At 45.3% G+C, this 15,793-nt stretch overlaps 1 protein-coding gene across 2 annotated transcripts in view; it reads left to right on the top strand.

Moving 5' to 3' along the window:
- The window catches only part of ASCC1 (activating signal cointegrator 1 complex subunit 1), a 357,683-nt gene continuing 341,890 nt past the window's right edge, over positions 1 to 15,793 (top strand). Inside the window, exons 1-5 of one of the 2 annotated variants that reach the window (XM_069753319.1) lie at positions 1 to 61; positions 2,103 to 2,175; positions 2,945 to 3,072; positions 3,152 to 3,251; positions 7,005 to 7,102. In XM_069753319.1, the coding sequence (XP_069609420.1) occupies positions 2,961 to 3,072; positions 3,152 to 3,251; positions 7,005 to 7,102 (310 nt within the window). In that variant the 5' untranslated portion in view covers positions 1 to 61; positions 2,103 to 2,175; positions 2,945 to 2,960. The remainder of the gene's footprint in view (positions 62 to 2,102; positions 2,176 to 2,944; positions 3,073 to 3,151; positions 3,252 to 7,004; positions 7,103 to 15,793) is intronic. The other variant, XM_069753318.1, reaches the window with a different exon arrangement.

Here is a 15,793-nt window from a genome sequence, read left to right as displayed (position 1 = left end):
TTGCGACGCTGTAGGTTTCCTGCCGCAGCGCGGTGATGACGTACCGCTACGTCATTAGCTGGTAAGCTTGTTGTGGGCATTCTATTCTATGGTCCGGTATTGGGGGGATGTCAGCTGGGTGGGTGCTCGACCTCCATAACTAATACACGAGGCTGTGTGTGACCGTGTACTCGCAGGGATCAGCCATGTCTTTTCTCAATGGTCACTGAACTGTCGCTGTGCAGGGAAAAACTATTCTCTGTTATCAGCCAGGTCAGGCAGGAAGAAAATGGCTGCAGAGACCCAGAAATGTCACTTTTTTAATAGCACTTGTCATCTTACAAGATCTAGGTGTCCTGCAGACCCTCCTGGTGTAAAAGGGAATGTGATAGGTGCAACTACAGGGGTCTTCTAGGGAAGATAGTGTGTGCAAACTGTAAAGCGCTGCGGAATATGTTAGCGCTATATAAAAATAAAAGATTATAAGATTAGTTTCTAAACACCTAAAACTGCTTCAGAATAACATAACGAGACACCGGCCCTCCGCCAGCCCCCTCATCTGGAGGATGCGCAGCCCTCCATGCTTCTTTCAGCTAAGAAAACACTCAAAAATCGGAACAGAAGCCGTTCTGTATGTGAGGACTTGCTGTGCTTGGATTCAGGCTTTTGGGCATCTTGTAACCCCATCTGGTGTCCAAAGACGCAAGCGTCTAAAAGAAGTGACGTGAGTCATGTGACCGTACCTCAGGCGTTGTCCGCTCTATCCTAAGCCAGTCTCCAGTTGGGGCCATAGACTACAATCACATAAGCATAGTTGACATGGACTCTTTTTTTAGTGCCTACAGTGTTTATTTTTTCCAAATCTAAAGGGTAATGTTTCTCCTTATGGAGACTGACAAGCCAGGCCTGGCATATCACAGTGAGGAGACTTATAAGCCATGCATACTCCTCTGGGAAATTAAATATGCAGATTGCCTCTTCAGAGAGGAAGAGGACTTGAACTCTAGCGCCACCTATAGGAAGCAGCAATCCTACAAGTCCCTATCGACCCTTTAACGAGTTTTGCAATATGACTTAGGCCGGAGTCACACATGCGAGAAACACGTCCGTGTCTCGCATGTGAAAAGCAAGCTCTAGCGCCGGCACTTGGGAGCGGAGCGTGCGGCTCCATGTGTTGCTATGCGGCCGCACGCTCCGCTCCGAAGTGCCGGCGCCAGAGCTTGGATTTCACATGCGAGACACGGACATGTTTCTCGCATGTGTGACTCCGGCCTTAGGTTAAAAGTCAAACCAGAATTTCAATTAGCAGACAGGATGTTTCGGGGATTTGCCTCTCATCAGTACAAAGTAAGATCTGATTTGGCTGGTTGAGAGGCTTAAGGCTATGTTCACACACTGAGTTTTTTTTCTTTTGCAGGCAAAACCTGCTATCTTGGCAGTAAAGATGCTTACAAAAAGCAGGTTTTTGCTGCGTTTTTATTGTCTCTTTTCCATGCTAATAAAGTTTTTTAGTGTCCTCCCAAAATATCATGATGCATAAGAGTCAGTGATCAGCGGTCATATAGGAGCGCTTAGGAAGCAGGCCAGGGGTGGACAGGATGTTGAGTCTCCACCACAGCTCCAGCCGGGAACCTCCAATGGAGGATGGGAGCAATGAGACAATGAAAACCGGTCTTAGGAGCGCAGGAAAGAGACACAGAGGAGAGATGGAGTTCAACCACTGGAGTTAAACCACTGGTTTAACCCCATCTCTCATCGGTATCTCTTTCCTGCGCTCCTAAGACCGGTTTTCATTGTCTCATTTCTGAAAGTGTTGGCACTGTTGAAATTATTCCATAAAATGAAGTAATTCTCTCAGAAAATTACTGCAATTTCACATGCTTTGCTACACACGTTTATTTCCTTTGTGTGTATTGAAGCAACACAAAAAAAAACAGGAAAAAAGGCAAATTGCACATAATTTCTCACAAAACCCCCACAATGGTCTTGACAAATTTGTTGGCCCTCAACTTAATATTTGGTTGCACACCCTCTGGAATAAATAACTACAATCAATCGCTTCCTATAACCATCAACAAGCTTCTTTCACCTCTCAACTGGAATTTTGGATCACTCTTTTGCAGACTTCTCCTGGTCTCTCACGTTTGAAGGGTGAAGGCGCCTTCTCCCAAGAGCAATTTTAAGAACTCTCCACAGGTAATCAATGGGATTTAGATCCGGATTCATTGCTAGCCACTTCAGAACTCTCCAATGCTTTGTTTCCATCAATTTCTGGGTGCTCCTTGAAGTATGTCTGGGGGTTTGGGGTCATTATCCTTCTGGAAGACCCATGACCTGAGCACTACATTGAGACTCAAAATCTTTTCATAATCTTCAAGTTCATTATGCCTTGTACACAGTCAAGACATCCAGTGCCAGAGGCAGCAAAGCAGCGCTAAAACATCATTGAACCTCCACCATATTTGACTGTAGGTACTGTGTTCTTTTCTTTGTAGGCCTCATTCCGTTTTCAGTGAACAGAGTAATGTGCTTTACCAGAAATCTCAATCTTGTGCCTTCTGCTACTTAGCACTACTCCCAGTTTATACTTCTATACAACGCCCTAGGGTCAGAGACAGTCTATTGCTGCCTGTGTTCATGTGGCTGCTGAAAAGAACATGAAGTATGAGTGTAATATTAGGCCTGGTGGTCAGTGTGAAAGTTTCAAGAGTATATATGTATATATATTTTTTAAACTTAATTGTGATATGAACAATAAAACAATCATTATCAAAAGTTGTAAAAATGCAATTACCGTAATATAAAAACCTGCTATATACAATAAGTCATTTTCTGCTGACACATTCCCATTAACATAATACTCGTGGCCCACCCCTGTAATAGGCAGACCTGTGCCCATCATCATAGCATCGTGCCCTATACACCGGGGAGGATGATGCATCTTACATAATTTATCTCCTTTTAGAGAAGTCCGAGGAGTCATGGAGATTTTACGGCCCACCCTGATCAATCTTGGTGGTCGAATATACAGAAAGAACACAGTCCGGGAGGAAACCTATCAGAATGAGGAAGAGGAGGATGATTTCTATAGGGGTACGTATCACTGATTCAGTCTGCTCTATAGGAACCCCCCCACTTTGTAACTTTTTCTCCGGTTTCCCTTCCCCCGCAGAGCCCATGCAGTGTGCGGATGAGCCATGTGATGACGACATGATTGAGGAGACTGAGAAGGGTTTCCAGTGCTCCGTCAATCTCCCTAGCCAACTTTTTAAGTGAGTGTTTATTTTCTATTTCTATAACAATTTTATTAGGCGGAGAATGGAACCATTCATATTCAGAAAGTAGAAGCCTGCGGCATACATAGATGCTTGGCAAATGCATACGGCTGTGTTCACATTTGCATCAATGGCTTTGTTAGGAGCTTGTGTTGCAGAATCCATCATTTTATTCGTGAAAAATAACACTGGGTGAAACCCAACTGGCCTCATTATAAGCCATAAGGGCGATTCACCTACCTTTGTGTCATGCTCCGGATCCAGCATTATTTGTGATTTCCATCTGTAATAAAAACACAGCTCGTGTGAACAGAGACGTATGATAAGTCTGAACACCACATGATCAGAAGAGGATTTCACTGTCAGACTATGAGCAATATTTCCATTCATTGACTACAAGGGGAGATCTTGAAATTGCGAGAAACTGTGACTGTATTAAAATAGTTGAAAAATGTTTGTTTTAGGTTGAAAACTGTAAAGATTTAAAGACAATGGACACCTTTGTCATGGAAAATGATGTATACATGTTATTAGTCACCCAAGTTTCAGCCTGCAATCTTCATTCCTTCATTCATTTTCAGACCCCTGATATAAAGTCAACAGCCTGATCCAATTTTCAGATTTTTCTCTTGTGGGAGTGGCCGTCTCAGTAATATAGGCTGGATGTGAGCTCTGTGTATATCCAGGGTGCTGCTGTCTTCACTAATTTTAATGTATCAGCTCAGCTTCAGAACTGCGCATATTTTCTCTCCTTATCTAGAGCCTCTTCTAAAAACAAATATGATGTACTCTGTTCCCCTTCCACTGCAGTTCTTTGTACAAGTTTCTCACTTCTGCTATCTCTAAAACTAAGAAGGGAAAGTAGAGCACCGAGCTCTTTGAACAAGACGCAGATTACTCAGCTAGATAAATGGAGTATGCTGCATTTACACGTCAATGCAGGTTGCTCACATTAGCACAGGCAACATGAGGTTTGGAGCCGTCGTGTTGAAAAACTGCTCTTTGTATATTTTGGAGAAATGACCGTATTACTGATTCCACCTTATGTAAGATTTTAGCAACTGAGTAAGGCTACGTTCACACTAGCGTTGCGCCGCCCTGCGTCGGCGACGCAACGCACGAAAAAACGCGCACAAATGCACGCAAAAACGCGCGAGTCGTTTTTTGACGAGAATCGGACGCACAGAAAATGCAACTTGTTGCATTTTCTTGCGTCCGACGCTAGCGTCGTAAACGACGCAAGTGTCAAAAAACGCCACCCAAAAAACGCACGCGTCCCCTATGTTAAACATAGGGGCGCGTCGCCGCTGCGTCGCCGGCGCAACAGCGACGCACATTGGCGGAACGCCAATGTGAACGTAGCCTAAAAGACAAACAAAGAGTATTGATCACAGACCTGAGATTCCCATAAATGTGCTGATCTCTCTATGAATGTGCCGATCTCTCTATGAATGTGCCGATCTCTCTATAATGTGCCGATCTCTCTATAATGTGCCGATCTCTCTATGAATGTGCTGATCTCTCTATGAATGTGCCGATCTCTCTATGAATGTGCCGATCTCTCTATAATGTGCCGATCTCTCTATAATGTGCCGATCTCTCTATGAATGTGCCGATCTCACTGTGAATGTGCCGATCTCTCTGTGAATGTGCCGATCTCTCTATAATGTGCCGATCTCTCTATGAATGTGCCGATCTCTCTATGAATGTGCCGATCTCTCTATAATGTGCCGATCCCTCTATGAATGTGCCGATCTCTCTGTGAATGTGCCGATCTCTCTGTGAATGTGCCGATCTCTCTATGAATGTGCCGATCTCTCTATGAATGTGCCGATCTCTCTATAATGTGCCGATCCCTCTATGAATGTGCCGATCTCTCTATGAATGTGCCGATCTCTCTATGAATGTGCCGATCTCTCTATAATGTGCCGATCTCTCTATGAATGTGCCGATCTCTCTATGAATGTGCCGATCTCTCTATGAATGTGCCGATCTCTCTATGAATGTGCCAATCGCTCTATGAATGTGCCGATCTCTATGAATGTGCCGATCTCTCTATGAATGTGCCGATCTCTCTATGAATGTGCCGATCTCTCTATGAATGTGCCGATCTCTCTATAATGTGCCGATCTCTCTATAATGTGCCGATCTCTCTATGAATGTGCTGATCTCTCTATGAATGTGCCGATCTCACTGTGAATGTGCCGATCTCTCTGTGAATGTGCCGATCTCTCTATAATGTGCCGATCTCTCTATGAATGTGCCGATCTCTCTATGAATGTGCCGATCTCTCTATAATGTGCCGATCCCTCTATGAATGTGCCGATCTCTCTATGAATGTGCCGATCTCTATGAATGTGCCGATCTCTCTATGAATGTGCCGATCTCTCTATGAATGTGCCGATCTCTCTATGAATGTGCCGATCTCTATGAATGTGCCGATCTCTCTATGAATGTGCCGATCTCTCTATGAATGTGCCGATCTCTCTATGAATGTGCCGATCTCACTGTGAATGTGCCGATCTCTCTGTGAATGTGCCGATCTCTCTATAATGTGCCGATCTCTCTATGAATGTGCCGATCTCTCTATGAATGTGCCGATCTCTCTATAATGTGCCGATCCCTCTATGAATGTGCCGATCTCTCTATGAATGTGCCGATCTCTCTATGAATGTGCCGATCTCTCTATGAATGTGCCGATCTCTCTATGAATGTGCCGATCTCTCTATGAATGTGCCAATCGCTCTATGAATGTGCTGATCTCTATGAATGTGCCGATCTCTCTATGAATGTGCCGATCTCTCTATGAATGTGCCGATCTCTCTATGAATGTGCCGATCTCTCTATAATGTGCCGATCTCTCTATAATGTGCCGATCTCTCTATGAATGTGCTGATCTCTCTATGAATGTGCCGATCTCACTGTGAATGTGCCGATCTCTCTGTGAATGTGCCGATCTCTCTATAATGTGCCGATCTCTCTATGAATGTGCCGATCTCTCTATGAATGTGCCGATCTCTCTATAATGTGCCGATCCCTCTATGAATGTGCCGATCTCTCTATGAATGTGCCGATCTCTATGAATGTGCCGATCTCTCTATGAATGTGCCGATCTCTCTATGAATGTGCCGATCTCTCTATGAATGTGCCGATCTCTATGAATGTGCCGATCTCTCTATGAATGTGCCGATCTCTCTATGAATGTGCCGATCTCTCTGTGAATGTGCCGATCTCTCTGTGAATGTGCCGATCTCTCTATGAATGTGCCGATCTCTATGAATGTGCCGATCTCTCTATGAATGTGCCGATCTCTCTATGAATGTGCCGATCTCTCTATGAATGTGCCAATCGCTCTATGAATGTGCCGATCTCTATGAATGTGCTGATTTCTCTATGAATGTGCCGATCTCTCTATGAATTTGCCGATCTCTCTGAATGTGCCGATCTCTCTATGAATGTGCTGATTTCTCTATAAATGTGCTGCATGATAATGCAATGTAAAATCATTAATGACAACAAACCTGAAGAGATGAAGCGTCCACAGATACTAATTTTTGGCCAATTGGCCTTGTGACTGGCATTTCTGATTGCTAGTTACCCAATTAATATTCACGTCCTCTCAGTGGAGCCTCCAATGTAGGTGACTGGAGGGAGCGAGTCGCAGACACTTATCATGGGGAGTATGGAGAAAATGGAAGAGGAGACGTTCTCCAGTGTTACACTACTTTACCTATTTTTTCTCTATTTTAGGTACATAATAGGAAAAAAAGGGGAGACCAAGAGAAATCTGGAGTCGGAGACTCGCACCTCAATTAGTATCCCCAGACCGGGGATGGAAGGAGAAATTGGTAAGATTACAGTTTTGCTGACAATTCTGTGTATTATCTGCATGTCTGCTGATACCCTGTGCCACCTGTCCCAATACTGTAGGTGTGCTGGTACTTCTGGTACCTCTGCAGCCATATTGTCTCATTGATGTGAGGTAGCATGTGGTCACCATTCTCACCACGGTCCTGCATATATTTAGGATCTTAAATAATAATAATAATAATAATTTTTATTTATATAGCGCCAACATATTCTGCAGCACTTTACAATTAAGCGGGGACATGTACAGGCAATAAATTCAATACAAGTTAATACAATTTAAACAGTGACATTAGGGGTGAGGTCCCTGCTCGCAAGCTTACAATCTACAAGGAAATGGGGGGAGACAATAGGTGAAAAGTGCTTGTTATTTCAGGTCTGGCAATTATAATAGGGATTTTCATATAAAGCTGCATGATCCAGTCATCAGCCCGTGTGTTTAAGTGCAATAGTCAAGTATCAAGTGCAGTTATCGTGTGCATGGAGGGTGTGGAGACAGATGAGTAGTAGGGTGCAGATTCACATGCAGATAATATTTGGAAGGAGGGAACAGAAAAGAAAAAAACGTGCTCAAGTGAAACAGTGCTCAAGGTAAAAAATTGGAGCAGTCTTACCAATTGGACGGACGTATAAGGGAAATCCCTCAGATTGTAGAAGGAAGGTGGTACCAATTGTAGTAGCCAGGTAAGAGGGTAGGGAAATGATATGTCACCACTGCCTTCCCTGTAAACCCTCCACGAGCTCCTGTCCTGACAAGGACAGGCCCCAAGTAGATCCTGCTATGGATACCCACCAACCAAAGAGAAAAAACAACAGAAAAAGAAAAAAGAAAATAATGTCTCTTATCTCCCAACGCGTTTCAACTCCGATGGGGGAGAATCATCAGGGGAGTTGTATGAGTCACGACCAATGGGTCTACAATAGTCCATAAAGAAAATAATCAAATCTCATTCATGAGGGTCCGTATAAAGCCTGGGTCCCGCAGTGGCAAGGAATACCCATGTGAGGTTAACAGATGTCAGTTGTGTCCGCAACTTGTAAAGAGTCCCTGCATGCTGATCAAAGTACCCTCCCTATATAGCCCCCCCTTACGTCAGCTGTTCAGAATGATTACCCCAATGAATGGGTTGGTAATACATACTCTGTTCAATGCCGTGCATGCTATTTCGCCGCATGGTGGGCAGTTCCGGTCGCTAGAACGCTTGTTACCGGAAGTATAGACGCCATATTGTGCGCGTCATTTCCGCCCACCATGTTATCGGAGCCGAATGGCACTCCCTATAATCTCTCGTGCCGCCGAGCGGCACCAACACTCGATACCGGAAGTTTAGACGCCATATTGGAAGCGTCACTTCCGCCCACCATATTATCGGAGCACAGTGCTCCCCATAGTCCGTTATGTCGCTGGGGAGTACCGGCCGCCATAGCACACATGGCCGGTGAATACGACACCATATCGAGGGCATAGGTATCGTCCACCATTTTCCCGGAGCACGCAACCCCCCTAAATACATTGTAATACCCAATGGTGGGATAGTTCCGGCCACCATCCATACACCCTCGGAAATTCCAGTGCCCTGTATGAGGCGTAATATTCGCCCACCGTATTATCAGGGCACAATGCTCCCACTGTTTGTGAACATTATTATATAGTATCTATGTCCATTGATGTACATTATCATATAGTATCTATGTCCATTGATGTACATTATTATATAGTATCTATGTCCATTGATGTACCACATAGACCTTCAACAACCAGTACAAGCACACTATACATTGGGTATCCTATGGGCACATGTTCTTTCTGAATGTAATATACACAGATGTACCAATAAACACCATCAATATAGCAACTCTTTGTATCCACATATGGGTGCAGAAGAAGTCACGTGGCCTGGTAGTAATTTGCTAGGAGGGGAGGGGCATAAGAACAAGGAGGTGTCAGCATGCAAGGCCTTGCATGCTGACACCTCCTTGTTCTTATGCTCCTCCCCTCCCCCCCCCCTCCCCTCCTAGCAAATTACTACCAGGCCACGTGACTTCTTCTGCACCCATATGTGGATACAAAGAGTTGCTATATTGATGGTGTTTATTGGTACATCTGTGTATATTACATTCAGAAAGAACATGTGCCCATAGGATACCCAATGTATAGTGTGCTTGTACTGGTTGTTGAAGGTCTATGTGGTACATCAATGGACATAGATACTATATAATAATGTACATCAATGGACATAGATACTATATAATAATGTTCACAAACAGTGGGAGCATTGTGCCCTGATAATACGGTGGGCGAATATTACGCCTCATACAGGGCACTGGAATTTCCGAGGGTGTATGGATGGTGGCCGGAACTATCCCACCATTGGGTATTACAATGTATTTAGGGGGGTTGCGTGCTCCGGGAAAATGGTGGACGATACCTATGCCCTCGATATGGTGTCGTATTCACCGGCCATGTGTGCTATGGCGGCCGGTACTCCCCAGCGACATAACGGACTATGGGGAGCACTGTGCTCCGATAATATGGTGGGCGGAAGTGACGCTTCCAATATGGCGTCTAAACTTCCGGTATCGAGTGTTGGTTTGTTGGTGCCGCTCGGCGGCACGAGAGATTATAGGGAGTGCCATTCGGCTCCGATAACATGGTGGGCGGAAATGACGCGCACAATATGGCGTCTATACTTCCGGTAACAAGCGTTCTAGCGACCGGAACTGCCCACCATGCGGCGAAATAGTACGCACGGCATTGAACAGAGTATGTATTACCAACCCATTCATTGGGGTAATCATTCTGAACAGCTGACGTAAGGGGGGGGCTATATAGGGAGGGTACTTTGATCAGCATGCAGGGACTCTTTACAAGTTGCGGACACAACTGACATCTGTTAACCTCACATGGGTATTCCTTGCCACTGCGGGACCCAGGCTTTATACGGACCCTCATGAATGAGATTTGATTATTTTCTTTATGGACTATTGTAGACCCATTGGTCGTGACTCATACAACTCCCCTGATGATTCTCCCCCATCGGAGTTGAAACGCGTTGGGAGATAAGAGACATTATTTTCTTTTTTCTTTTTCTGTTGTTTTTTCTCTTTGGTTGGTGGGTATCCATAGCAGGATCTACTTGGGGCCTGTCCTTGTCAGGACAGGAGCTCGTGGAGGGTTTACAGGGAAGGCAGTGGTGACATATCATTTCCCTACCCTCTTACCTGGCTACTACAATTGGTACCACCTTCCTTCTACAATCTGAGGGATTTCCCTTATACGTCCGTCCAATTGGTAAGACTGCTCCAATTTTTTACCTTGAGCACTGTTTCACTTGAGCACGTTTTTTTTCTTTTTTGTTTGTGTTTGTTAGGATCCATATTTTAACTAGATGTATTAAAAGTTACGTTTTATATAATGGATATCCTCCATAGCTATTGTTATACTTGATCCTGAGGATATAGACACGGCTTATTTCATTATATGCCTTAGCTATACTCTAGAAGGAGGGAACAGGACAAAGTTAGTTTACTGAGTAGTTTATGTGGTAGGCTTGTTGGAAGAGATGGGTTTTCAAAGCGCACTTGAATTGCTCGGGGCTAGGTATCAGTCTGATCGTCTGGGGAAGTGCATTCCACTAATGTATAAATAATGAAACTTAAGAAACCTTTTTCAGCTACTGAAAACATTTGTGATAATCTACTATATAATTAATAATTGTCTAAGGGTCACTTCCGTCTGTCTGTCCTTCTTTCTGTCACAGATATTCATTGGTCACGGCCTCTGTCTGTGTTCGGAATCCAAGTTGCTGATTGGTCATGGCAAAACGCCCACGGACCATTGCCACGACCAATCAGCGACGGGCACAGTCCGGAAGAAAATGGCCGCTCCTTACTCCCCGCAGTCAGTGCCCGGCGCCCGCATACTCCCCTCCCGTCACCGCTCACACAGGGTTAATGCCGGCTGTAACGGACCGCGTTATGCTGCGGGTAATGCACTCCGTTACCGCTGCTATTAACCCTAGTAAAAAAATGTAATGTTAAAAATAATAATAATAAAAAAAAAAAAAAACCTGCTATACTCATCCTCCGTAGTCCGCCGAGCCGCTCGCTATGCATTGAGAAATTACCCAGAAGACTTAGCGGTCTCGCGAGACCGCAGTCATTTGGGTAATTTCGCAATGCATCCTGGGATCGGAAGATGGCGGGAGCCACGCACGTATCGCCGGAGCTTCGGTGGATCCCAGGGGGTGAGTATATAACTATTTTTTATTTTAATTCTTTTTTTAACAGGGATATGGTGCCCACACTGCTGTATACTACGTGGGCTGTGTTACATACCACGTGGCTCTGTGCTGTATATTACATAGGCAGTGTTATATACTACGTGGGCTGTGTTAGAAGTGGCTGGGCAATATACTACTTGGCTCTGTGCTGTATACTACGTCGCTGGGCAATATACTACGTGACTGGGCAATATACTACGTGACTGGGCAATATACTACGTGACTGGGCAATATACTACGTGGCTGGGCATCATACTACGTGGCTGGGCAATATACTACGTGGGCTGTACAATATACTACGTGGACATACATATTCTAGAATATCCGATGCGTTAGAATTGGGCCACCATCTAGTGTCTTATATTTACGGTGATATCTGCAACATATATAATGTATAGAACTTTTTAATGTCTCCCTTTCCCTTATTATCCTATTGCACCGTTTGCCACTTGTCTAAAGGGGTTTCCTACAGGATTGTGTTGGATCGGTAATTCAGATCCAGTGACTTTGGGCTAGGGCAGAGCCGTCTCCAGTGCCTTTGGGCTAGTGCAGAGCCGTCTCCAGTGCCTTTGGGCTAGTGCAGAGCTGTCTCCAGTGCCATTGGGCTATTGCAGAGCCATCTCCATTGCCTTTGGGCTAGTGCAGAGCCGTCTCCAGTGCCTTTGGACTAGTGCAGAGCCGTATCCAGTGCCTTTGGGCTATTGCAGAGCCATCTCCATTGCCTTTGGGCTAGTGCAGAGCCGTCTCCAGTGCCTTTGGACTAGTGCAGAGCCATCTCCATTGCCTTTGGGCTAGTGCAGAGCCATCTCCAGTGCCTTTGGGCTATTGCAGAACCGTCTCCAGTACCTTTGGGCTATTGCAGAGCCGTCTCCATTGCCTTTGGGCTAGTGCAGAGCTATCTCCAGTGCCTTTGGGCTAGTGCAGAGCCATCTCAAGTGCCTTTGGGCTAGTGCAGAGCCGTCTCCATTGCCTTTGGGCTATTGCAGAGCCGTCTCCAATGCCTTTGGGCTATTGCAGAGCCGCCTCCATTGCCTTTGGGCTAGTGCAGAGCCATCTCCAGTGCCTCTGGGCTATTGCAGATCCGTCTCCATTGCCTTTGGGCTAGTGCAGAGCCATCTCCAGTGCCTTTGGCTATTGCAGAGCCGTCTCCAGTACCTTTGGGCTATTGCAGATCTGTCTCCATTGCCTTTGGGCTAGTGCAGAGCCATCTCCAGTGCCTTTGGGCTATTGCAGAGTCGCCTCCAGTACCTTTGGGCTATTGCAGAGCCGTCTCCATTGCCTTTGGGCTAGTGCAGAGCCATCTCCAGTGCCTTTGGGCTAGTGCAGAGCCATCTCCAGTGCCTTTGGGCTATTGCAGAGCCTTCTCCAGTGCCTTTGGGCTAGTGCAGAGCAATCTCCAGAGCCTTTGGGCTAGTGCAGAGCCATCTCCAGTGCCTTTGGGCTATTGTAGAGCCGTTTTCATTGCCTTTGGGCTAGTGTAGAGCCGTCTCCAGTGCCTTTGGGCTAGTGCAGAGCTGTCTCCAGTGTCTTTTGGCTAGTGCAGAGCGGTCTTCAGTGCCTTTGGGCTAGTGCAGAGCCATCTCCAGTGCCTTTGGGCTATTGCAGATCTGTCTCCATTGCCTTTGGGCTAGTGCAGAGCCATCTCCAGTGCCTTTGGGCTATTGCAGAGCTGTCTCCAGTACCTTTGGGCTATTGCAGAGCCGTCTCCATTGCCTTTGGGCTAGTGCAGAGCCATCTCCAGTGCCTTTGGGCTATTGCAGATCTGTCTCCATTGCCTTTGGGCTAGTGCAGAGCCATCTCCAGTGCCTTTGGGCTATTGCAGATCTGTCTCCATTGCCTTTGGGCTAGTGCAGGGCCATCTCCAGTGCCTTTGGGCTATTGCAGAGCCGTCTCCAGTACCTTTGGGCTATTGCAAAGCCGTCTCCATTGCCTTTGGGCTAGTGCAGAGTGTTGTGAATTCTGCTTTTGGGTTCCCTCCAGTGGTTGTAGGTGGGAATGCAGTTGTCTCTGAGTCGCAGTCCTGGCCAGGTGTATCTGCTGATTGCAGTTCTGACTGGGATATTTAGGTGTGCAGGATTCATTAGTCCTTGCCAGTTGTCAATGTTTCTTGTGAAGAGTTGGATCTCTTTCTGGCTTCTCCTGCTTAGCTGCCAATTCAGCAAAGATAAGTGTCTGTTTCTTTTTCTGTGGCACACATGCAGTGTGCTTATATTTTGTGCTATTCATTTGTTTTCTCTTGTCCAGCTTAGACTGTGTCAGTGTTTTCTCAGTCTTGTTGGATTCTCTGGAGTTGCAGATATACGCTCCCCATCTTTAGTTAGATGGTGGAGTTTTTGTATTTTCTGCTGTGGATATTTTTGGGAAGGATTTTAAGACTGACCGCATAGTATCCTGTCCTATCCTTTCCTATTTTAGCTAGTGTGGCCTCTTTTGCTAAATCCTGTTTCCTGCCTGTGTGTGTCTTTTCCTCTACTACTCACAGTCATTATTTGTGGGGGGCTGCCTATTCTTTGGGGTTCTGCTCTGAGGCAAGGTAGAATTCCTATTTCCATCTATAGGGGTATTTAGTCGTCCGGCTGTGTCGAGGTGTCTAGGTTTTGTTAGAAAAATATTTAGAATTGAGAGTCCTCAGTGGTTGATACCTTTTAATGGCTAACTGAAAAGATGGTTACAAATTGCAAGCTTTCGAGACTACACAGGTCTCTTCATCAGGCAAAGACTAAAACAAATTCTGAAGAATCACATATTTATGCACAACATAGTATAGGGAAAAAAAACCATGGATAAGCCAGGTGACATGAAGCAGAATTACCATGGGTGATAAACAGTTAGGTCCATAAATATTGGGCCAATTCTTAGATAAGGATTGTTTTATTGTCCTGTGATTAGGGTCTCTGTTGTAATGACCCTTCATGGTCTGAGGGGCAAGTTCCTTAGTTGATGTAAAAAGACATAAATCCATGTGACACATTCATTCCTGCATTAAGAGTGTCAAAGGTCGTCATCAGTTTATATTCCCAGACTCTCCTGTCTTTCTGCGATTTGAAGTTTCCTTTCAATACAAGTAATTTCATGTCCATAATGTTGTGATTTTGTGTTGTGGTTTTGTTAGACACACCCCACGGCTACTTCTAGTTGCGGTGTTAAGATCAGGGTTTGCGGTCAGTTTAGTTACTACCTACTCCAGTGAAAGTTTTCATGCTGCTCCAAGGTCACCAGATCATAACAGTACAACTGGCCAATAATGAGTTAAATGCATCTCAGAAGAACGGAAGAAAGGTCTTGAGCCATTTTTTTTTTCTTCAGTCTACTTTGTCTTCTCCTCCCTCTTTATCTCTGGGTGGCTGAAGAGCCTTGTGCTAGCATGAATGTTCAGGAATTAGCTTCTCGTGTAGACCAGCTTGCTGCCAGGGTACAGTGTATTTCTGATTATATTGTTCAGACTCCTGTTTTATAACCGAAGATTCCTACTCCTGATTTGTTTTTTGGTGACAGGTCCAAATTTTTGAGTTTTAAAAACAACTGTAAACTGTTTTTTGCTTTGAGACCTTGATCCTCCGGTGATTCCATTCAGCGGGTTAAAATCGTAATCTCCCTGCTGCGTGGCGACCCGCAGAATTGGGCATTTTCCCTGGAATCTAGGAATCCGGCTTTGCTTAATGTAGACTCCTTTTTTCAGGCATTGGGATTATTATATGATGAACCTAATTCTGTGGATCAAGCTGAGAAGACCTTGTTGGCCCTGTCTCAGGGTCAAGAGGTGGCAGAATTGTATTGTCAGAAATTCAGAAAATGGTCTGTGTTGACTAAATGGAATAATGATGCTTTGGCGGCAATTTTCAGAAAGGGTCTTTCTGAATCCGTTAAAGATGTTATGGTGGGGTTTCCCACGCCTTCCGGTCTGAGTGAATCTATGTCTCTGGCCATTCAGATTGACTGGCGCTTGCGGGAGCGCAGAACTGTGCTCGCTGTGGCGTTATCCTCAGAGCAAATTCCTGATCCAATGCAGTGTGATAGGATTCTGTCTAGAACGGAACGACAAGGTTTCAGACGTCAGAATAGGTTGTGTTATTATTGTGGCGACGCTTCTCATGTCATTTCTGTCTGCCCTAAGCGGACAAAGAGGATCGCCAGTTCAATTACCATCAGTACTGTACAACCTAAATTTTTGTTATCTGTGTCCTTGATCTGCTCATTGTCATCATTTTCTGTCATGGCGTTTGTGGATTCAGGCGCCGCCTTGAACTTAATGGACTTTGAGTTTGCCAAGCGTTGTGGTTTTCCCTTGCAGCCTTTGCAGAACCCTATTCCTTTAAGGGGCATTGATGCTACACCCTTGGCTAAAGATAAGCCCCAGTTTTGGACACAGGTGACCATGCGCATGGCGCC

The sequence above is a fragment of the Ranitomeya imitator genome, chromosome 2, assembly GCF_032444005.1.
Source record: "Ranitomeya imitator isolate aRanImi1 chromosome 2, aRanImi1.pri, whole genome shotgun sequence".
Lineage (NCBI taxonomy): Eukaryota > Metazoa > Chordata > Amphibia > Anura > Dendrobatidae > Ranitomeya > Ranitomeya imitator.
The sequence above is the reverse complement of the archived record's forward strand: the minus strand, read 5'-3'. Positions and strand labels throughout refer to the sequence as shown.